The sequence below is a fragment of the Panthera uncia genome, assembly GCF_023721935.1.
Source record: "Panthera uncia isolate 11264 chromosome E2 unlocalized genomic scaffold, Puncia_PCG_1.0 HiC_scaffold_20, whole genome shotgun sequence".
In the NCBI taxonomy this organism is placed as follows: domain Eukaryota; kingdom Metazoa; phylum Chordata; class Mammalia; order Carnivora; family Felidae; genus Panthera; species Panthera uncia.
The window spans coordinates 6,586,565-6,610,336 of record NW_026057589.1 but is presented as its reverse complement, the minus strand read 5'-3'; the positions used below and the strand labels follow the sequence as shown (position 1 = coordinate 6,610,336).

The following is a 23,772-nucleotide window of genomic DNA, read 5'->3' as shown; positions in this document are numbered from 1 at the left end:
CCCCCCCCCCCGGCCTTGGCATCAGATGAGAGCCCCCCCACCCCCCCCCCCCCCCCCCCCCCCGGCAGTGCCTGTCTCATTACCAGTTGGGCACAGAGATGGCATCACCCGTGCCTGCAGATGGAGCCAGTTGGCACAGGTGCCTGCCTGCATGGCCAGTTGAAAAATTAATCTTCCAGTTACCGTGACCAGCAGAGGTAGGTGCTGCTTTAAATTATGAGGGAAAGTCTCCCAATTTCTAAACACAGTGTCCATTTTATCAACAAGATATATATGACCTCTCTGACAGCCCTTGTGCCCCACCCCTCTGCCTCTCTGCCCACCGCACACCAGCTGCACAAGGACAGAGGATAAAGCAAGCTTTGCCTCTATCTTGAACTTTCTTCCCAAGCTCCTCCTACAAGTGCCCATGATCAAAAGGAAATTGTACCTCAAAATACCATCTCTTCCCTGAGAGGCTGCCTCCCCCCACCCTGCTCGACATACCACCAGGAGTAGGTACCTGTCTCTGGGACATTTACTGTGTGTCCCCCACCATGCTCGGTAGGTCTCACACACTACATTACCTCAATTCTCATGATGGACTGTGATGGGATCCTCAATTTAATAGGTGCGGAAACTGAGCCCCAGGCAAGTTAAGTAACTTGCCCAAAGTCACATAGCCCACAGAGGGACCTGGGGCAGTGGGCAGCCTAAGCCCCATGCTCTTAGCCAAGGTGCTATTCTGTGATTATCAGGCACTAGGCTCTGAGAGCTCATTTCTTTTCTTTTCTTCTTCTTCTTCTTCTTCTTTTTTTTTTTTTGATCTTGATAAATGAAAATGTTCCTATCCCTAAAATGATGCTTTGCTGCTTCTGAATCACTTTATTATAGTCAAAGCAGGCTATGACCTATGGCTTATCCAGGGTGAAGGCATATCAACAGCTGAACATTGCTGATAAGACACCGGGATTCCAGAGAAGGGAGCCAGTGCGTGTTGGGAAGAGACAGATCGCAGCAAGCAGGTATTCAGGAAGAGGAGCAAACAATCGAGGGCTGGGGGAGGGGCCCCCTATTCTGTATATCTTCTATCTTCTGCATCTGTTCCAGAGGTGTGCTTGGGACTGTGATGAGGGGCCCTGGGGCAATTTCCCCACCAAGGAACAATGTGAATGATATGGTAGCTCTCACTGAGGATCTATCAGGACCGGTCAGGCTCTACACCCTTTATAAGCACCATTATCTCATTTACCATCACAGCAACCTGAGAGGTAGGTGTTGTCTTTCCCCCCAGTTTATAGATGGGGAAGCTGAGGCACAGATCTAGTCAAAGTGGAGCCAGAACTTAGATCCAGCCTGTTCTATGCAATTCCCAAGCCTCCACTAATACTCGCTCTGGTTCCTGGTGGGCTGAGGGCCCCTGGAGGGCAGGACGTGCGTCCTATCTGTCTTGTCACCAGGTTTCTCCAGTGCTTTGGGCGAGGCCAGCACAGAAAGGGAGCCCAGGAGCCATTTGAATGGCATGGAGGGAAGTCAGAGTCGGCTTGCTCTGTGTGCTTGAGTGTGTGGGGGTGGACCACGTGAGCTGCTCTCAGTCATTCTCACTCACCCACTGGCCCTTCCTTCTTCCCATCACTCACCCAATTGTCCAGCCCAGACACGGGATCTACAGCTGTTTACAAGCACTGGAAGATTGTTGGAATGGAGGAGGTGCTATCATATAGGGGAGTAAATCAGGGCTTACCTGAGGAGTCAGGGTCTGGGGTGGGCTCCAGATCAATGGTCAGTCTGGCAAATTCCACCATAGAAGAACTGTGGGGCCCCTAAGGAGGGCTCGGTGCATTTGAGGAATCATGAGAGAGGTGGAGGCTGAGGTTAGAGGGGCTGACATTGGCCAGACCATGAGGGATCTTGAATGTCGAATCAAGAGTTATCCTTTATCCCAAGGGCAAAGAAGAGACATGGATGAAGGAGCGTGTTCAGAGTGTTTTAGGAGAGCCCTCTGGCTGCAGAAGGGGGGCAGGGTGGGAAGTGGGAGACCAGTGAGGAGGCAGCAGTCAGGGTCCACGTGAACACAGAGCTGGGGTGGAGGAGGCTGAGGCCCGCGGCCCCATACTGTGCAGAGCTGAGCATGGAGCAGGGCTCAGTTGATCTCACTTGATGGGCATAAGGCCACTGCAGAGAGTTCCTTTGCCTCTCCGAGTTGATGTGCCCAGAGCAGGCCTCAGAGACAGGCCTGATGCTCCCCCCTCTCTGCAGATGGGGTCCCAAAGCCCTCTCTGGGGCTGGGGTGGTGCCTGGGTCCAATGGCCACTGCTGTGCTAGGCAGAAGCCTCTGCCTCCAGACTTCTGGTCCAGGGCTGGGACTGGGAACCACAACTGAGTCAGAAGGTTCTACATGACCCAGGCCTGGATGTGGAGCTGAGTCTAGGGCTTGCTTCTCCTCTGTGCAGATGCCTTTGTTCCCCTCATTTATAGAGGAGGACACTGGGTCTTGGTGAGCTGAAGATTTGCCCTAGTTTTATGGAAGATCTGGGATTTGAACCCAGGCGTGTCTAATAATTCATCAAACAGTGGCACAGAGCAGGGGAAGAGAGCAGGACGTGGTAGGGGTAGAGGTGGAAGAACTGGATTCTGTTCCTGGTTCTATCACTCGCTTGCTGTGTGACCTTTGGCATGCCTCTGCCCTCTCTGGACTTGCTTGCCAGCTGTCCAAAGAGACACTTATTCTCAAACGGTCCTCCCTCCAGGGCGGGTGAATGGGTCTGAGAGGGGTGGGGAGGGTGGTGGCAGCCAGGTGAGCACAGAGGGTATGAGGAGGGGCAGGAAGATCCAGTCCTGTGTCAGGGGAATGGGGTCAGGGCTGGCTTCAGTCTGGGGAACATGTAGGGTAAGGAAAATGAGGCTGATGATCATTATCAAGTCCTTGCTGAGTGTAGTGTACAGGCAGCTCTACAGTCCCTCTGTCTGGGGACTGTACAGGGAGGCGGTCTTTGCAGACTGAAGCCACCTGAGGAGCAGTGACAAAGAAAGGGCACTGAGACACTGGAGGTGCTAAGCTAACATCTTTAGACGTAGAGTCCTGCCCGCCCCCTCTGAGAGGCTGGCTAGAAGAGAAAGGGGGGCCACAGACTCAAATCTGACTGATGACTCCTGTCACAGAAAAGCCTGAAGACATTTGTCACAGGTCTACTTCCCTGGCAAGTCTGGCCTTGGCAGTGTACTTCTTCCTATACTGCTAACATCACCAGGGTGAGGCTGTGCGGTCACTGCACAGAATATGGAGAAGAGGATTCAGGCACTATCTTCTCTCTGCTCGCCTTTGGCTGGTCCCAGCCTCCCAGCAGGGATGTGGAGAGGGGCTGGGGCAGGAGACACGGCAAGGGAGGCCCACTTGCTTAGGCATTTCTGGGTCTCCTTCTCTGCTTTTTAGGGTGGCCTCTCAGCCCACTTCCTGATCCCTATCCTCTGGTTGCCAGGCAACTGTGATGGAGAGATGTCAGAGTGCCGGGGGTTGGTCAGGGACATCCACGCAGGGGTGCTGGGTCTTGGGGGACAAACCAGCAGGACAACATCAGAGGAGGGAGGAAGGTGCACAGAGGGGTGAGGTGCCAACAGAGCTCAGGAAAAGAGGAGGTGCTCCTGGGGCGAGCCTGTAGGATGTCATCTTGATGGCAGCTGAATGTTGGGATTATGGGGGTGAGGAAAAGGCTACTTGGTGTACAGGATTCTTCTTATAATGAGGATACATCTCTATAAGAAGTCAGCTAATGTCATGTCAGGGTCCTGAAACCTTTTATTTGGCCATTTGTGGCATTACAAGTGGGGCAGATTATAGTAGATAGAAAGATTGGAATATAAAGTCATCTACCATCAATCCTCTATAAATTCACTCAGCCAACCAATCATCCATCCTCCTATGTATTTACCTACCTAGGCATCTACTCACCATTCACTTGATCATCCATCCATCCATCCATCCATCCATCCATCCACTCATCCACTCACCAATACTAAGTGCGTAGTCCATGCCTGGACATGTTCTAAACAGTGGAGACATGATATGAGTCAGATGAAAATGAACCTCTCAAACTGTGGGAGGCAAGAGGTCCCACACAGGTGCCCCAGTGCTGAGGGGGAAAGGCTGGTACAGGATGAAGCTCACTGCTCTCCCTTCACACAGAAGAGCCCTGCTTCCATCTGATTTCCAAATCAGGGGTAATAGGAGAGTGCTCCACTGCCTAGAAGATTTTCAACCACTGCATTAAAAAATAACTGGGAAATATAAGTGACTACCCACAGGCCTTTCATGGTTCCATAAATATAAGATGAAAGTGATTTATTCCACTATTAAGAGACCATGTAAGATATTATTAAGATGCCACTTAAATAAACTCACCAAAATTAACTCACATGTACTTCTACATATCTAAATTCTGCAAGTTTACTGTCTTGTCATCATTCACTAAGGTTTTATCTCTGGTTTGATGGATTATTTAATGGCTGGCAAACTCACTGTAACAGCATCACAAACCACTTTTCCCTATTTCTGCAGAAGAAATGGTGAACTGGCCTATGTTCCAGAACCAAAGCCATGACAGAATTAGGCTTTCCACTTGAACCCACACCAAACTCTCATTTTCTTGCTAGAATCATCACTGGCCCTGATCTCCTCATTTTCCTTCCTCTTTTGTCCACACCTAGAGTTGGCTCTTAGGCTATTTTCCACAAAGAACACAGGGTTATATAACACCAGGTGAGTCACTGTCATGCTCGATGAGTAGGAAATCGTGGAACTGTGTTGAGAAGCAGATGCTGGGGGGCTGGCTTGGCCCACTCATCAGCTTGCATTACAAGACTCAAAATCATAGCTTGGAAAAACGACCATTTACTACAACATGGACTTTCCAGGAAGTTCAATGAATAATTGATAGATAAAATGTTAAATTTATGAATGCTGCAAATTATCCCCGGCTTTCCCACCATAGCTGGGCCAGGCTAGGGCTGTGTACTTGGGCCACAGTATCATCTTCCTCAAGTTTTGCTTTGGCCTTTTGGTTTTGTGGGTTCTGATCCTGGAAAACGTTACAGGTGATGGGACTTTGTCCCCTGCTCCACAGAGGTTCCCTCACCTCCCAGAATTTACAAGGGCACCTGGGAAACCAGCATGAGGGCAGCAGCACGTGGAAAATAATATCCCAGGGGCACCTGGGTGGCTCAATCAGTTAAGCATCTGACTCTTGATTTTGGCTCAGGTCATAATCTCGTGGTTTGTGAGATCAAGCCCCACGTCAGGCTCTGCACTCACAGTGCTGAGCCTGCTTGGGATTCTCTCTCTCTCTCTCTCTCTCCCTCTCTCTCTCTCTCTCCCTCTCTCTCTCTGTCTCTCAAAACAAAAAAAATCTTTAAATGAAAAAAAAATAGTATCCCATATGTAGAGAGGGCTTATTCTAGGAATGCAAGAATGGTTTAAGACCAGGAAATCTATTAATATGTCACTTCAGTAAGTAGGATGAGAAAAACTAACAGACTAGGCAAAGCCAGAGACCTCTTGGCCATGATAAATCCAGTGATCTTAATTGCATGTCAACATCACATTGAACCACAGAGCTTTGGAAGAGTTTCTCAGCAGGTGGTTCATGGAACATGAATTCCTAAGAACATTATGGGATGTTTGCCCCCCAAGATGGCTTTGCAGCCCTGAGCCGTCTTAGGAGCCAAACCAGCCCCAGTATCAGGCCCTTTATTCACCAGTATTCTGTATCCTGATGTGAGTGGCCTATGGTCCTTTGGGAGAAGGGATGACTCCTCAGCCACCTTCCTTGGGGGGAAACCTAGAGCTCCCCTGCCAGCGCATCTTGTCCTAGGCTCTAGCTAAGTAAGATACATATTCCTGGGTTCAAATCCTGGCCCTGCTTCTTGCAGGCAGTACCCTCTGAGCAGTTCACCCCTTGGAACCTCTATTACTTCAAGACTCAAGATTTTAAACCTTAAAATCTTAAGAATATCCCCTAGACATAGATCTAAATATGAAAGGCAAAACAGTAAAGCTTCAAGAGGAAAACACTGCAGTGTATCTTCATGACCTTGGGTTTCTTAAATAGATACACAGGTACTAACCATAAAAAAAAAATGGGTAAGTTGGGCTATATTAAAGATATTTGGTAGGAGTTTGAGCTTCATGGGAGGTGGGCAGGGGGCCAAGGAGCTGCCCAGGACTGAGATGGGAACAGGATCAAGGCCATGGCTGGAGCAGGAAGAAAGTTGTGAAAGACTTTCTAAATATATTCATCATTTGCAACCTGCGCAGGACACTGGAGAATGCTTCCCATGGAGGTTCCTGTCTGTACGGATGCCTGGAAGTGGTTAATAGATGCCAAGATGCAAGAGTCCTTCTTCACATCTTTGTGGAACAATCCACTGTTTCACAATGAGCTGTTTCCCTCTAATGGGTTTGTTCTTTGCGGGATACCCAAGAGAATAGCGACACCGTCAATTACAACAGGTCAGTGTCAAACAGTGTTAACAGAGTGTAGTACGTCTTGTGGTGATACAGGAAAACTAACTTGGGAATCTAGGCTTCATGTTCAATGAAGGGACCTAAGACAGCCTTTCTCCAAACAAGTGATAAGTAAAAAGTCCTGCAGGATTGCTTTTCGGTTGGAAAAATACAAGTCTTAGCAGCTGACAGGAAACGTGCGATATTTACCCAGGGCTGTCTTTTGATGATGCCTCACGTAACCAGTGCCTTCGGTGCCTCTGATCACCTATGTTTTAGTATTAGTGTCCCTTTGGTACCTCCCTCCTGCAATGGCTTCTGCAGCAGAAGTGAAGTCCTTGGTGACTCAATCAAACCTAGAAACAGACCCTTGTTCTGTTTTTATAATATGTTTTTGCGTTCTGTTCTAAGTCAAAGCTGCTGCTGAACAAGGGGAAAATGCCGTGTGCACCTTTCCCCTCTCACGCGCCTTTTGTCAGCTGGCCGTCCCTGTGGCCCTCGTAACAAGACAATGGTGTCTAGCTGGGCCTCTCACTCTTGTGCACTTAAAAATAAATTCTACCGTGAGAGAAATGGGTGGATGTGCTACGACTGAGCCAAAATTGAGACTGAAATGATGGGTAAACATTCATTGAATCATACACCAAACTTCAGCCCCTCTTGTGGTTAAGCTATTTAGTTCAGTGTTTTTAGTTAATACTCAATATAATTTATATTTGAAAAGAATTCAAAGAATACTCCACAGGTTTCTGAATATACAAATCCAGTTATAAATTACATAGTGTCTGAGAATTTGAGAGTCATGTTGTTTTAGATAATTGGATTTTACGCTTGGTAGATATGCCAGTGCACTGGTTTCGTGCAGGTATAATTGATCACCCTGCCCCATTGTGAGGGGAACACAGGAGAGTGCCACGGTGCCATGACTCCCATTGTTTAGGAAGTGTCAGTGACACGCTGCACGCACAATAGCCACATGTATGGTAAGGACAGTACTTAAACTGTTGGGATCACTGTCAATACTTTAAAATGTTGGAGGTCGCTTTTTATCTCAAAGAAATGAGATTTTTGAAAAAAATTAAACTATTTCATGAGCAATCCTTTAAATTTCATTGAATCAAAAACCTGAAATTTCAAAAATAGACAAAAACTCTTAATAAGGCTGCCATCCATCTTAAAAGGGGCCCACCTTGGCTTTTACATTGATAAAATTTTATTCTCGCTGTTTTTCTTGCAACACCCCTTCCCCAATCCTCACCTTTAACCCCGTTCCTAGGGGAGACAAGTATCATCCAGGGGATGAAGGGCCCGGGGATGGGCAGAGAATAGCTCTGGAATGACCGTCTCTGGCAAGGCCTAGAGATTACCTACAGACATGGAGTCCAGTTGTGGCACAGGGGCAGAGGGAGCAGCCCCGAGAAGCCGACCGTCAGGGGGCTGATGGGGGACGTGGTGTTTACATGTAGAGAGAAGCGAAGAGAGAGGACTCTGGGAGGTGAAATGTACTCAAGCTCCCAGAGGGATCAGTGTGGCCAGTGCCCTGGGCTTAGATCCAGAAGCCCTGCTTTTGAATCCTATCTCCTCCCCTGGCGGGTCCCTGGGCATGTGACTTGTCTCTCTTGGGGCCTCTTTCTTCTCTCTGGAAAGCAAGCGGGCCTGCACGCTTCTGCAGTGACATCACAGAGGACAACCAGTTTTTCCCAGTCACCCTGGGCACAGTTCCAGGTGCAGGCAGAGCTGAGTTTCAGGTAGCTAATCTAGGGTAGCTCTTGGCAAAGAAATGGCAGTGTCCTTACACATTTCTATTTGCAGGAAAATCCATCTCCTCTCTCCCCAGTGCACTTGGCCCTGTGATGCCACAGGTGACGACTCTGAAGATCATGCTTCCCTTGACAAGATTTCTAGATACAGAAGCCATTTTTCCCTCCACCAACCTAGGGCTCAGTTTTTAGATTTTTCCTTTTCCAATACTCCCTGGTTGTGGCAGAAGAGTCTGGACAGTGGTCCAAGTGATGGCAATGGTGCCTGGGTCCAGGGGGAAAGATGGAGTCCGATTTGAAGGTAAAGCCATCAGGATCTGCAGATTAAACGGAGTGGTGGTGGATGAGAAAGAGAGCACTAAGAATTGACCAAGTTTGGAGCCTGAGCACAAGAAAGGACTAAGCTGCCATTTACGGAGATGGGGAGGATGACGGGCAGGTTTGGTGGGGGACTGGGAGTCAAGATTTAAGGTTTTGACATGTTACATCTGAGATGCTCTGGAGAGACACTGAACAGACATCTGAGTGGAGATACATCTGAGTGGGCCAGACCGTCGGATATATGAGTCTGGAGCTCAGGGAGAGTCTGGAGCCAGAGATGTAAATTTGGGGGCTGTCAGTGTATGGGTGCTGCTCAATGCCATGAGGCTGGATGACATCACCTAGGGAGCTCGCTGCCAAGGGGGGTGGGGGACAGTGAAATGCAAGAACGTTGCCAGCTGTGAGTGCCCTGCAAAGGCTGGGGGTACTGTGTCATCACAGGTTTTCCCCGCTCTCTGAAAGTAAAGGGTTCCCATGAAACCTTTCATAGCCAAAATGGTGTAAAGTGAAGAAGAAGTTATCATTAATTCACTTGGGAAAAAAGGTTTTAGGGTCCCCAGGCCCCCAAAATAACCTCTTTTAGGCTTTTCTGAACTTAGGACACATCTTGCTAACGGATGCACAAAATCAAGATAGGGCACAGGTGCTCCCAGACAGAGTTCAAAGCTATGGCGGCTGAATGAGGAGATGCTGGGTGTGGTTCTGGGGAAGGAGCTTGGTGGGCCCACTCTTGCTGTTTGGGGTGTGCGCTGCTTCTACCATGGCTTGCTTTTGAAAGAAATGCTGAACAGTTTTCACTTTTCACCTTTTTCCACAAAAGCGAAATTGTCTTCCGATTTCTTTCAGTTAGTGAAAACGGGTACTAACTTGGCTCTTTTGTAAAAGTGAAGTGGCATAACTCAAACTTTCAAACACTGGGGAATACCTGTAGTACCGAACACATTAGGTGTTCAAGCTGAAGTTGATGCCTTTCTGCCAGGGAGTCTAATATAAAATGTGCATTTCAAATTAAGATTAGCTATCAGAGGCTGAGCACTTGCTGTAGTCAGACCCTGCCAGACCAGAGAACTCTGAGGACAGGTAGCCAGGGCATTCATGGTCCTGCTGCAGAGTGGACTCTCCATCCAAGGGGTGGGGATGAAGGACTGGACTGGACTCCGCCCTTGTCCTTTTGTCCATCTGTGGTTTAGCTACAATTGAGCCCTGGAAAGACCCACCTGGGCTGTATCCCTGGCCCCATCGTTTTCTAGCTGTGTCACCTAGCGTAGTCTCCCCCTGTCCTCGAGGCTCAGCTTTTTCATGTGTGGAATGAGCACACACATCCTTCCCTTGCAGGACTGCTTCAAGGAAGCCATGTGAAGAAATGATCATAGGCCTTGTGAGCCCTTTATCTACAATATCTCATTTGGCCCTTACAGCAACCCTCTGAGGTGGAGCCTTTAATTAACTTCCATCTTACAGATGAAAAAACTGAGACTCAGAGAGAAATGTCTACCTGAAGTCACTTCTGCTATTCTCTTGCCCACTCCAAAGTCAGGCCACAGCAAGGAACGAATAGGGATTTCATCCCACAGGCCAATGATCATTGCATGGTGCTTGTGTGTGTTTAAGGGAGTCTCATGTTGCATCCAGGCTCAGTAGGAAGGAGTGCTGCAATTGATGGGCAATGTCTGCTCTAGGAACAGTAGTGGCAAATTGTGAACGTGTCCTGTCATTTGTGTTCCTTGCCCTCAAGTCCTTCCTTCTATTGATAGCTAAGTCTCTGCAGAGGTAACTCTTATTATAATGAGCAGAGCAGAAAATAGTAGTATCTGGTCCAAATCCCAAATTTACCTCCAAAATTCCCATGTGTCTCTGTTTTCCCTGCTCTATCACTAAAGGCGTGGGTAACACTAAGCTGTGTAGGGAGGAGGTGGTCAAAAGGACAGGACTTTCAAGCTTCTTGAGCATCTTCTCAGTGTCTGGCATCAGCTAGATTCTCCTCGTGGAGCAGGTTAAATCTGAACATCAAACCAAAAGGCTGGTATGACTATTTCCATGTTATAGAGGAGCAAATTGGGACTTGTAGTTGTTAAACAGCTTGCTCCAGATGTAATAGCTGGTAAGTGTCAGCACTAGGTTGTACACGAACCCAAGCACTGTCTACCACGTCACACTGATTCTGCGAGAGACCCAAACCCACCCAGAGGCTCTGCCAGACTGCAGTTCCTGCCAGCCTGTCGGCAGCCCAAGAGCTTAGCAGAGACAAGTCCCAGCTGACTTCTCCGTGGATCAGTGGATGCAACCCTAACCCCCTCCTTCCTGCTTTGGTACAGGCTCAGTCTCTCCGGGGTCCCCAAAGCCCCTCCTTCCCCAGATCTATCCCTCAAGGCCAGTGGGAAGCAGGCCACCCCCATGTCACAGGGAGCTCCACAGGACTCTGCCAGGGGCTAAGAAGAGGTTGTGAGGCATCTGTTCTTGGAACCTGGGTCCCGGGTGAATCCTGGGCCATGCTGCCCAGCTGGGGGCAGATGGAGAAGACTCCCATGTCTCCAGTTTTCCTGAGGAGCCAGGCTGGTCCTCCTCCAGCTCACAGAGTGGCTTAAGGCTAGAAAATGGCTCACTGGCCTGGCACTCACAGACAGAAGACCTGACTTCTCTCTCGCAGTGGTCGAAGCCTACTGAGCTTCCCCTTCCTGTTCTTGCCTCCACCCTCTGCCTTAAGTCTTCTTACCTGCAGAACTTGGGGGAGGGGGCTGTCTCTGGAAGCCAGGGATGAGCTGCAGTGCCCACAAGGTGGGTGAGATGGGGTGGAGGGAGTGGGGAGTGTGCAGTGTGGGCAGTGCCTGGGAGGAGTTGACCCAGCCTGGTCTGGTTAACTCCTGCTCATCTCCCAAGAGGCCAATGGACGGTCCTGCTTTGCCCAGTGTCTGAAGCTGTGGAAACTGGGCAGACCCATGTCTGTTGCCTGGCTCTCCCCCTACACTGGTTACCTTTCCCCGCTCACTCTCCTCAGTCTCTGGACCCCCCTGCTAGGAGTGGGGTCTTGCTTAGGAAACTTTAGGGTTTGTTTTTCCTTCTGGGGACTTTTCCCCATTGGCAGGGGATTAGGTGTAGGGAAACCCAAATGGGAACAAGCTATGGCTCCTCCCCTAACTTTTCCAGGTTTTAATGGGCCTTGGTATCTTCACATGTACTGGGAAAGATAATTTTATGAGCTAAGAAAGTTAAATAAATTCCATTAGATGTCTACATTCACAGTACAGGAAAGGAGGTGTTACAAAAGAGTGTGTGTGTTCATGGCAGGGCCCTCCTGGTACTTCCGGTTCCATCCCTTAGAATGTTCCTGTGTCAGGTGTTTTTAGGATGTCTGGAGTTCTGTGGTTCTGCGTCCCTTCCAGAACTTGTGTGAGGGTCTCTTGTCTGAGTGAGGGGGCTGCCCACAAGGCATCTGCTTCATCTTGATTCGTTTACGTGTCTGGTTGTGCGATGAACATTTACTGAGGCAGCAATTTCCAGGTTGAATCTGAAGTGTGGCCCAGACGGAGGCAGAGTCTGAATGGCAACCTGATGACCCAGTTTGGACCCCCACCCCACCCCCTCCCCGTCTCCTCAGGCAGTTGGTGCTGATGGGTGTGTTGGAGGGGAAATGAAGGTCCCTCACAGATTTCTGGCCTGAGGGACTGAGTACATGGTGGTGCCCTAAACCAACACAGTAACCAAGCAAAGCCAGTTGGAGTGAAGAGCTGTGTCTGGGACAGGCTGAATCCGAGGTGTAGAGGTAGGGGCCGCCCTGGGGCGCCTGGGTGGCTCAGTCGGTTGAGCGTCTGACTTCGGCCCAGGTCATGATCTCACAGTCTGTGAGTTCGAGCCCCAAGTCAGGCTCTGTGCTGACAGCTCAGAGCCTGGAGCCTGCTTCTGATTCTGTGTCTCCCTCTCTCTCTGCCCCTCCCCAGCTCATGCTCGCACTCTGTCTCTGTCAAAAATAAATTAAAAAATAAATAAATAATAAATTTAAAAAAACTTAAAAAAGAGGTATGGGCTGCCCAGGGGAGACAGGCAGCAAAAGGCAGAAGAAAGAATCTGAAGGTGGGCAGAAACCAGGCTGGGAAAGAGCCTTGGAAGCTGCTGGCCTAGAAGCTTCAGCTGAAAGCAGAGAGGGGATGAGAAGGTCTAGAGTGTGTGCAGGGGGAAGGCCAGGGGCGAGGCTTGGGCCCCAGCATCCCGGGGCAGGCACGGCAAGAATCCACCCTTCCCCACTGCCAAAGGACACCACCAGTGGACAGTGAGAGGAGGACCAGATGGCTAGAGGGGCCGGAAGAGAACCCAGAGGGCTCAGGGTCAGGGAATGCAAGGGAGAAGTCTTCAAGAAAGCTAAAGTGACCAACAGGGAGAACTGGAAGCTACAGAATGGGTTTAGTGACACAGAAGTCAATGGGATGTGTGGTGGGGGTGCAGAAGCCAGACTGAAGTGGGCTGGGGTTGCTGAAAGGAGGGGCAGTGAACACTTTCCAGAGGAAAGGGAAGGAGTCAGACTGGAAGACATAAGAAAAATCTGTCAGAGAAGGAGAGGGATGATGGAGGAAGGGGCAGGTCTGGACAGCCCCACAGTGCTGAGCCTGCCATTGCCAGGGACCCCTTCTCCATAAAATCTGAACAGATCCCAACCTATATATAGATGTGAGTAGAGCTGCACTGGCTGAAGCAGTGGGGTGGGGTGGGGTGGAGGGGCGAGGGTTCTGCCCGCACATGTGCCCCTTGCTTTCTGTGGAGCCTCACAGCAGCCCCGAGCTCCCAGAGCCCACTGGCCTCAGACCACCCCTTCATCTTACAAAGGAGGACTGGCCAGCCAAAGCCATGGGGAGAATCTGATGGCACAGTCAGGAGCTTCAGCTCCTACCCCATCCACTGCTTTCAGCTCCTCATCCAGAGTGTTTAACTATACATTTATTCATTCAACGGACATTTATTGAGTGCCTACTGCATGCCAGGCACTGGGCCTGTAGGGATGTGTAGGAACTGCTTCTGAACAGCCCCGAATATCGATGACCACACCCTGTTAACCTCAGGAGGTGAGTATGCAGAGGGCTGTCCTGTGCCGATGGCCTCTGTTTATGCAGACAGGCAGGGCTTTGCGGGGTCTGGCTTGACCCCAGAAAGTTCTGGAATGCGCTCTACACTCAGCAACCCAATTTTACTCTTTACCAGCCTTCTGCATTCCCAGCTGCTCAAGGGGGTGAGGATGTGGCCATTCTAGCCCTCTGTGGGGCAGGTGTCCCTGGGCTCCAACGTGTCCCTGAATGGGTAGCCTTCTTACCTGGCCTGAACTTGGGCTCCGATTTCCTGATTATGCCGCAGCAGCAGTGACAACAGTAACAGTAACTTACTGAGCTTGTACTAATACCGCCCCCCCCCCCCCAACACCGCTCCTGAGACAATGAATCCCACCAGTCCCTTCTTCCCCACGGCATACCTGGTGATGGCCCCACCCCAACGGGATACACCAGCTTCCTGTGCCCGCCCACAGCAGCAGTCCCTTGAGGTTCAAAGGTTTAACAACTGAGGTTTCCACCATTTAGAAGAGAGGACCCCAACCCCAAGCAGTGACATGTAACCAGTGGTGCACATTTGAACAGACATTGGTGAGTGGGGGTGAGGGATTAGCTAGAGTGAGCACGGTAGAGGGGGAGATGACACATAGATAGAGGAGGGCCTAGGGCGAGGCCCTTGATTTCACACAGACTCACAGTCCTGACTCATCAAGGAGAAGGGACGGGGGGGGGTGTTATGCAAGTCCTCCCAAGTGGCACCAAGTGATGACGGTTTTGGGGGGGCACAGGGGACATCACAAGAGAAAGCAGGTGGCTGCCATGGGGACAGGTAAAGGGGACGCCACAGTAAGGGTGGGAGCATGAGTCAGTGAAGGTGGGGCTGGTGGAGACTAAGGGAGCTGCAGCCTTGAGCCCCAGGGGTACACCTGACTGAGCCCATCGCCTGGACTCATGGACATCAGGGAGCCAAGACAAGAATGTTATGGACAAAATCATCTCAAGGCTCCAGCAGATTAAATGAATTAATCAGTAAATGAGGGGCTTCAGGAAGGGTTTCCTTAGGACAGTGAACTCCAAGGAGTGTGTTCTGGAGCACCCATCCTGTGAGACCCTCCTTGTGGTCAAATTTGGGAAGGCCACTGGGCTTTCACTTTCCTATGGCAGCCTCACAACACACATCACCACATTAAAGGCTCTGAAAAGTCCTGTGGTAACAAAAGCTACTTAACTTGTCTCACTCAGCATTTCCCACATTCATTTGGCCACAAAATTAAAAAAAAAAGAACAAAAAACAATCCCGTTAATATCCCTCAGAGGAATCCTGACCCACACTTTGTCAAGTGCTGATACAGAGGGATTGGTAAAAGTGGGATGTCTCTTGCAGAAGTCAGGGGTCTTCTGTGTTGCCCTCCCCCCACCCATCATATCACATCAGCCCCTGATCAGACCCTTGGGGCTCTTTGGCTAAACATCCTAGAAACATTCTCTGCAAACTTGACTCTAAGCCCGGCCCTTGCCTGGCCCCGAGCCATGAAGGATGTGAAGAGAAGACTTACAGGGGCAGGGGCGTTTGAAGGACATGTAATCCTTGGAGCAAAATAGCGGAGCCAGCCTGCCCACTTGTACAGTTCCAACTTCTTGTAGAAAAGGATCCTCCGCTCACCTGCAGAAACACAAACAGACAGGTGATGGGGCGCCCGCATGGTACCCACTGACCCTGCGAGCTTGGCGTTCAGGTCCCTGGGCTGTTAACCTCTGGGGAAAGGGTGGTGACTATGACAGCATGTGCCCAGTCTGGGCAGGGGTCTGAGGGAGCTCTGGGTGGCGGAGTGTGGGGGTTCTGGGGCAGGGGTGGGGCAAATGCATGCTGGGGTGTCAGTGGTGGGTGGAGGGGGGAATATCTCCTCCGGGTGGACCCTTGAACAGGAATGAGAGATACCCTGGTGTTCTCCTGTCTCATGAACCTGCCTAGGACAATTGCAATAGATCATGGCATTCTGAGCATTTTATACCTGGAAGGACCCTTAAAGACCAGCCCAATGTCCTCATATCACAGAAGGGGAACAGACGTAGAAAGGGTAAGGTGCCAGTTCAAGGTCCTAGAGCTGGCTTTGGAAGGGTATTCAGAGTTTGCCTAACTGAAACCTTATTGTTATTACTATTATCCCAACACTTTTAAGGGGATGATGCTCTTTTCATTCCCATTTTATAAATAAGGAAGTTGAAGCTCAGAGGTTATGTAGCTTGTCCAAGGTCACACAACTTCTAATTACAGGCTGGGACTAGAACCCAGGTCTTTTTTACCCCAAAGCCTCCATCCATTGTCAGCAAGCATATCACTTGGAAGGCACCTAATAAAGGCCAAGAGAATGAAAATGTCTCTTCCCCAATCTCCCTGCCTCCCCTTCCCTTCAACCTTAAACTTGGTGTGACACCTGAATGAGCAGCAAGGGTCACTCTAACACCCATTTGCAAGAGAGGAAACATTTTCAAAAAATGCCCCAGCCTCCCATGCTGGTTCTGTCTCTCCCGAGCTCCAAGTGACATGGGGCTGTGTGAACAGCAGGGAGATACAGTTATTTTGTAGGGAGTGTGGTCACTAGACTTGCAGAAACCAAACTGCACCTTTGGGGGTTGCTGAGCGGGAACTGTGGATGTGGAGTTTGGTGGGTTCCTGTGGGGGAGAGCCAACAGGAACCAACAGGAAACAGCCTGGCCCCTCTGGGTCCCAGGAGGCAGTTGACCTCCCTGATCCTGGGGGTGACACTGTGGACAGAGCTTTTGTCTAGGACTCAGGTCCCAAGATTCCCACCCTTGTTTCCCTCAGGAACCCTTTTCATTATATACAGTTTTTCCTCCAAATGGGTTCCATGTTTTGATGGAGACCATTGGCCAAATTGCACTGATTAATAACACTTTTTCTATTTAATAGATGAATCCAAGATCTATCTTTGGAGAGCCTGAAATCAGAAGTCCAAGTCCTGCCACTTCCTGGAGTGTGCCTTTAGGCACAGTACTTCACCTGTCTGAGCTGCAGTGTCCTCAGGGGGAAATCAGGGTAGGGCACTTCACTGGCTTTGAGGATGGGGGGTACGTATGTCATGTTCATTCTGTTGTCCTAGGGGGTCAGGGGGAGGGAGCCATTGCTGCCACTGACCCTGGGGTCCCTCTCTCCAGATGGCTCCTTGCAGCTCAGTCTTCTGGGTGTGAACCCCATATTCCCCATCCCTACAGAAACCAACAAGAGTTTTGATGCGGGAAGGGAGGGTAGGATGTGATCTCCCTAGGCCCGGTAGAGAAGTCTCTCTGGCATGGCAGGCTGCTTGGGGAACTGTGATTTCACACCAGAAAATTCTGAAGAGTCTCAGGGCCTGGGATCTATACTTTCTAAAATACATGGGTGTACATGCATCTGTGTTCACGTTTGTGGGTATGCCTGTGTGCACTGTGGCCACGTGTGTGTCTGGAGGGAGACTTAAGCAGGCTGACAGGCCATCTTTCATGCTGCTTCCAGAGAGGTCTTTCTTAAAGGCACAATGGATCATGTCATTCTTTTGCCAAAAACCCTTCCATAAATCCTCAGTGTCCCTAGGAAAATGAACTGGCTTCTACCACTACCTCCACCGCCCTGGTGCTCTGCCTGCCTCTCTAGTGAACTGGCGTAATGTGAGTGCTTAATAAAAATATGCTGCATGTACACTTCCTATAGGGTCACCGTGGTGGCTCCTGACGCTGTAGAGGGTGCTGCCCACCCTCTAAACTCCAAGGGGTTATCTCCAAGGTCTTGCTTCTCCTAGAGGCCCCCTGTACCCCCTCTTTCCTCCTTGTGGGCCCTGTGATTCTGAGGTGAAGGTTGAGACAGCATGGAGTGTGGGGGAGGTGGGAGATGGGCTGCCTAGGGCAGGGGCCAAGAACCCTCGCATTGTATATTTTGTGATCAGTTTGGATGTTTGGCAGACTGTAAGTTTCCAAATGGCTCAAGAGGCTGGCAAGAGGCTGGGTCAGATAGACATTTGTGTATATGGAAGCATTCTGGGCACTCCAGCTTTTCAGGTGTGACCCACACTCACCAAACACCTGCTTGCGCCAGATGACATCATCAACATTATTGCAATGTTCCCTGATGTGGGTAATACCATTTTCATTTTGCAGATGAGAAAACTGAGGCTCCCATTGTCACAGAGAAAAGATGGTGGAAGGGCTATGCGGGAGGGATCTTGTCCCCCAGTGTTCCTCAGTTACAGCAGGGACACCCTACAGAGATCTGATACCCTGGGTGTCACCCCACCCAGGGCTCTGGCTGGCCAGCTTCTTGGACACACTGGGTCTCTCATGCCATTTCCTTGGCATGCCTTTCCTTTCCTCTCCACCTGGCAAACTCCCATGTGGCTGTCATCACACGGCTGAAGAAACCTCTTCAGTGAAGTCCTCTTTGACTGCTGGAGACAGAATAGCCATTCTGGCTATGCCTCCACAGCACATGGACATCCTTCCAGGATGACTTTGGTTCTAACTTGTTCCAGATTGTTAGCTTCTTGTGGGTATGGAGGGCCAGTGTGGCCTCTGGGAACTCCCTCGGGGCTGAGCACATTTAAAAGTATGTGGATTCTAGAACAAATCCACCTTGGCCTGATGTCAGCATAGGACTGCAGTGTTGAAGCTGCCTTTTAATGATGCTCAACTTCCTGAGGAAAAGGACGCCCATGTAAGGAACTGAGATGCTCCCCGACATCGTGGGTGACAATGATGCTGACGTTAGCTAGGGTACCATTTCCCGCATCATGTAACTCAGTCTGCACTTCACATACATCTTCTTGCTGCATTCTCCCAGCATTCCTGGATTGCATCAGTTTATTCAAATATTTACCAAGCACCTAGGGTGTGTCCCACAAAACCCTTGGAAAACAAAAGGAGGGGCTTTTAGGGTCCTAAAACAGCAATCTCAACCTTACTGTTTCCTCCTCCCCTCCCCCACTTGTGGATTTCAACATGAGGACCTACAGGAAAACCATTTCATGGTGGCATCAGACCCTCTGCTTGGGTGGAGCTTTGGTTGGGTTATCAAGACAAAGGAACTGGATGTCAGGTATCTATGTGTGCAAGTACCCACCCCGCTCTCCCCACATGTGACCAGAGCTGCTGTGAGGACACAGTGATGGGGGTAGTGGATGGCCAGGTTCGTCACGAATGGTCTGAGATTGTGCTTTGCTGGGCGAGGTGTTCCGGAGCAGGGACTGCAGGAGTGGGGGTTGGGCTTGGACCCACTCTCAGGTCACGTCTCCCCCCTGCCCGCCTGTCTCGGAGCCCAGCATCCGAGGCGAGGCGCGTTCCTGCCTGTGACTCATCTGCGACTGTATTGTCTGGCTAGAAATCGGAGGGCGGGCGGCGGCGGCACTCCAGGCTCTGAAGTGGCTTAATGGTGTGCGGCAAGTCCACGTCACTCCCATTCCGCCTCACGTCCCCACTCCCAGAATACCTCGTCTGGGGCCCACTGCGACACTCAGACCTGGGCAAATGCGTATGTGGTTGAGGGGGGGCGGCGCCGCGCCCCTGGCGGGCAGAGCTGGGCTGGCGGAGCCGGCTGGCGCAGTGTGCAGGGGCGGCACGGCGCATGCGCGGCAGTCGGACCCGGGAGGGTTCTGCGGCACCGCGGTAGACCGCGGACAGCGAGGGGCCGCAGGAGTGGGCTGGCCTGTGGAAGAGGCCACGTGACTCCGTGACGCTGATGCGGCACTGGCTCTACCGCAGTCACGTGTCGTCAGCCCAGGGGATCTCAAAACAAACCCCCCATTTTGCAGATGTCAACACTGAGATTCAGAGAAACGAAGGGGGTTGGGTGAGATCATGAGCTCCCGGCCCCAAGACTACCCTTTGGAAGATTTTAAGCAGGGGAATTGCACGGTCACCTTTTAAGAAGGTCTCCCTGGGCTCAGTGAGGAGGGGGGACCAGGGGTTGGAGGCAGATGACAGAGGAGCAGGGAAGCTGTGGTAGGAGATGATGGGCTTAAATGAAGGCGATGGTAAATGGAGCAAAGTGAGAGGCTACATTCTTTGGTTTGACAGTATTTATTCAGAGCCCCTTGTGAACCACGTTTTGGGTGCTGAGAATAGAGAAGTGAAGCAAACACTGACTGCCTGTCCTCACCAAGCTTCCTGCTAGTGGAGGAGACACACACATAATGGTGGTGTTTGTTAGATAGCAGTAAGGGAAGGAACAGAGGCAGTGTGTACGTGGAGACTGAACATTTAGATACCGTGGCTGCAGAAGGCCTTGGTGAGAGGGTGATCTGTAAGCGAAGACTGGAGCAAGGGAGCTAGCTGGGTGAATAGCTGGGTGGCTATGTGGGAGAAGGGTATCCCAGGTGGAGGGGCCAGACAGAAGGTCCCTGGGCAGGAGCATGCTGGGTGGGTTTGAGAAATAGGGCGGTTTGTGTAGGGGATATTTAAGAAGCAGGACAGATGGATCAGATGTAGAGGGTGAGGAAGAGGGAGCCTTAAAGATGGTTCCCTGTGTCTGCTTGGGTGTCTGTAGGTGTGGGGGGAGGGGGGATGGTGGAGAAATGGAGGCCCTTCCAGAGGTGGGTGAGGTGGAGACTCCAGATCTAGACAGGCCAGATAACTACTGGTGCTTTCTATCCTTACCACAGTAAATGCTCAGGGACTGTTTACTGAATGAATGAATGATGCGGTAACAGAGATTCCATGAACCTGTGGGTGTGCAGGTGATTGCCCAGAGCCAGAAGAAAGTCAGAGATTCTGGACTGTGGTGAGACACACTGATCTTAAAAGGGTTGCATCTACCTCACCAGGCAGGGGGCTAATTTCTGGGGCTGCGGGGGGAGGGGGTCCCCAGGTGGCAGAAAACCTTCCTCCTCTGCAGGAAGGTCTTTATATGAGGCTGGTACCCAGCTGGTGTCTTTCCCAATGGAGAAGAACATTACTTGGCAAGTAGCCTTCTGTAGAATCAACTGCTACCTCCTTCCTCACTGCCACCAAGGTACAACCTCTAAGGGTTGATTTACTGTCTACCTGCATAAACCAGTCCATCTACAAACTGGCAAATAGGTCGGGCCAAGTGGGTAGAGAAGCATGATTTAAGGCTCAGGAAAAACCACACAGAGGGCACCAGAAAGCATTATTTATGGCAGTGAAACACGAGGGATAACCTCACTGTCCAATAAGAGGATAGGCTGAGAAAATTATAATGGAATAATATATAGCCATGAAATAATAGTTTTAAAGACATTTTAATAACATAGGTAAAGACTTTTAGTGGAATGTTAAGAAGGAAAAAAGACCCAGGTTATATATAAAAAGGCAGGTTACAGAACTCTGCATACAACATTATCCTTATTTTGTAAAAGAAAAAAAAACCTAGAGAAAATATTCATATATAGAAAAATTTTGGGAGGAAATAGATGCAAATATTCACCATCATTGGGCTCTCTGGGCAGTGGTGGGGTTGAGGATTTTTGTGTTTTATATTTTTTATGATTTTCCAAATTTTCTACAATGAACATGTGTTTTATAATCTGAAAAATCATTAAAATGAAGATTTGAAAAAACCTTTCATGCTAACAAAGAATAATTAAGTGATAAGTCAGTGATAGTTAATTGAAAATTTTTAAAGCTAACTTAATTGCCTTTGACCATGCCATTTGTTATTGTAAAGATTAAAAAAAAAATAACTTGTCTTTGAACTTACTGGTAAGGAGCTTTATTAAAATGTTAGGTAAATAATTTCCTTTTTTTTTTTTTTTAACCCTCATCAAAATTTCCCTGGCTCTTGAGCAAGTCCTATTTGCCAAATTTTTGAGGGAATGGTTTCTGCCACAAACCTTAATGTTTTATTTTCAGGCAAGCTATACACTTGGCAAAAATAATAACAATAGACCTTCTGTTTGTAAAACACTTTATAATTTGCAAAGCATACTAAGTGCTGGGTACTATTCTAGGCTCTGAATATAGGAGATATCATCATGAACAAAATGGTTAAAAGTCCCTGCCTTTGGGGAATTTATATTGATGAGAGTAGACAATAAACAAATGAATATGATATAGAGGTGTTAGAGGTGATAGTGCTACGGGAAAAAAATGGAGAGAAGAGTGATAGGGAATAAATTGGGGGGGGGGGTTGCTCTTTTAAATCAGTTTCATTACTGTTTGAATACAAAACATGAAGGTGTCTCTAAAAATTCTCTGGCCCGTGGACAGTTAACATGAGGTATAAAATGATTGATGATATCCCTGGAGGAAGCATTCCAATAACTAATTACACATCATCTAAGATACAATGTGCTAATTATCAATTTTATAAACTCATAAAATTATGATGAGTCATAGGGATGTTTTAAGTATTCTATACTTAGCAACGTTAGATAGCCCTTAACCTTTCCCAGCCTCAGTGTTCTCATCTATAAAATGGGGACAATTTCAGTACCTAAATCAGAGGACTGTTGTCGGAATCCAAAGAGAAGTGCTTAGGCATGGAAAACAGTATGTGTTCAGGATATGTTCATAATGCAGATGCAGCAAGGCCACTGGGAATGGTCCATCTGACACTGCCACGTGTTTCCTGTATATTACTTCTTCAGTCCCCACAAATGTAATGGGAGGTACGTAATATTTGTTCCCACTTTCAAGAGGAAATTGAGGCTCTGAAAGGTAAATCTTCTGCCCAGAATCCTATGCTCTAAGCCTAGGCAGTTGGGTCCAAGTAGCCATGTTCTCAGCCATAGCTCCATTTTGTGTTCACTTGCCCAGGGGCTCCAGAAGCCCTCCTGGCCTCAGTTTCTACACTTAGGAGGCTGAGAGCAGATTTAGACTTTCCCACCCCTTACCTTGTGCTCTGAGCACTTCCAGGGCAAAGGCTTCAGGTAATAGGCCAGAATGTGTCTGTTTATTCCCAAAGACTTAAGATAATGTCCATATCTCCATCACGTTCCCTGTGGGCTGTGATCCAAAAACTGAGGTGGACCAGGAGATACTCACCTCCTAATCAGTTCCTGATTAACTCTTTTGGGAAGAAGAGGAGTGAGAATTATGGAAGATGCAGGGATGTGACACCCAAGTGGGCGAATGGGGGCGGGGTACGTAGGAAGAAGAGCAAGGGGGTTTCTGTATAGAAGGAGCCCATTCTCCCTATATTACCAAGTCCCCATCAGGCAACGTGTGGACAGACTCACCCTCCCCTGCCCTGTTCTGGGCAGATGGGCCACAGGTGGCCAGGACAAGCATGGATGTCCACAAGCTGGACCTTTGTTTTCTTCTCAACAGTGCTCCTGGCACCTACACCCTCCATGCCACCTGAAAGATCCCAGCATCCTCCCCTAGATCCTGGGCCTCGCCTGCTCTACTCTGAACCCGAGACCCCAGCTGCACAGACAGGCAGATCTCTTCCTGGGGACCTTCCAGCTCTGAAGTTCTAACCTCTTGGTCAGCCACTGGCTCCATTTCCTCCCCAAGGTTCATCATTTCTGGTGCCTCCTGGCTCAATGGGCTGGATGGTCAGCATGGAAACAGGGTTGGGACCCCTCAGACCTGCTGTCTCCTTGCCCTGGCGGCTGCTCCCCCTGCTGCTTTCTGCTGCCTGTCTGAACCATCACTACTGGAACATCCATGCCACCTGACAGCCTGATGGCTCCTCAGGGAAAGCAATCCTCCCTGCCCCACCCCCTCCCAAACCGCAGAGTGGAGAGAGGTGTGCAGAATTCCCTTGCACCCACTGTGAGAGATGCGTGAGAAGCCCTCCACCGGGGCGGCAGACATCAGCCAAGGGCAAAAGAAAAGCCAGTCAGATACAGTCTTTTCCATCCTGGATGGATATGGTGTGGTAGGGAGGAGAAAGCTCGGCCAGGCAGTAGAAAGCTTTGGGGAGGAGGGAATGTCTGAGAAAGGGCAGGCCCCAAGTTTTGCATCACAATTAGATGTCAACAAGGCCTTGAGGGGATTCAAAGCCCTCCGCAAAGGGGGGTTGGTAGGGGTCAAGTCCCCACCATCTCAGGCGAATTCACTGTTTTCAGTATCTACTGGTGCTGGACACTTCATCAAATGACACCTGTAGCCAACCTGACTTGAGTCCTGGCTGTGTGCCAAGCACCATGGTAGCCGCCGCCCCCCCCCCCCCCCCCCCCCGCCAGCAGCATCTCATTTAATCTTTTCAACGCGCATTCCCCGTGTTTCA

General features: G+C 49.8%; 1 protein-coding gene across 1 annotated transcript in view; it reads right to left on the bottom strand.

Moving 5' to 3' along the window:
- BEAN1 (brain expressed associated with NEDD4 1) overlaps nucleotides 1–23,772 on the bottom strand; it is a 37,125-nt gene that overhangs the window by 11,934 nt on the left and 1,419 nt on the right. Inside the window, exon 2 of the mRNA XM_049622575.1 lies at nucleotides 15,146–15,252. Coding sequence (XP_049478532.1) covers nucleotides 15,146–15,170 — 25 coding nt within the window. The 5' untranslated portion in view covers nucleotides 15,171–15,252. The remainder of the gene's footprint in view (nucleotides 1–15,145; nucleotides 15,253–23,772) is intronic.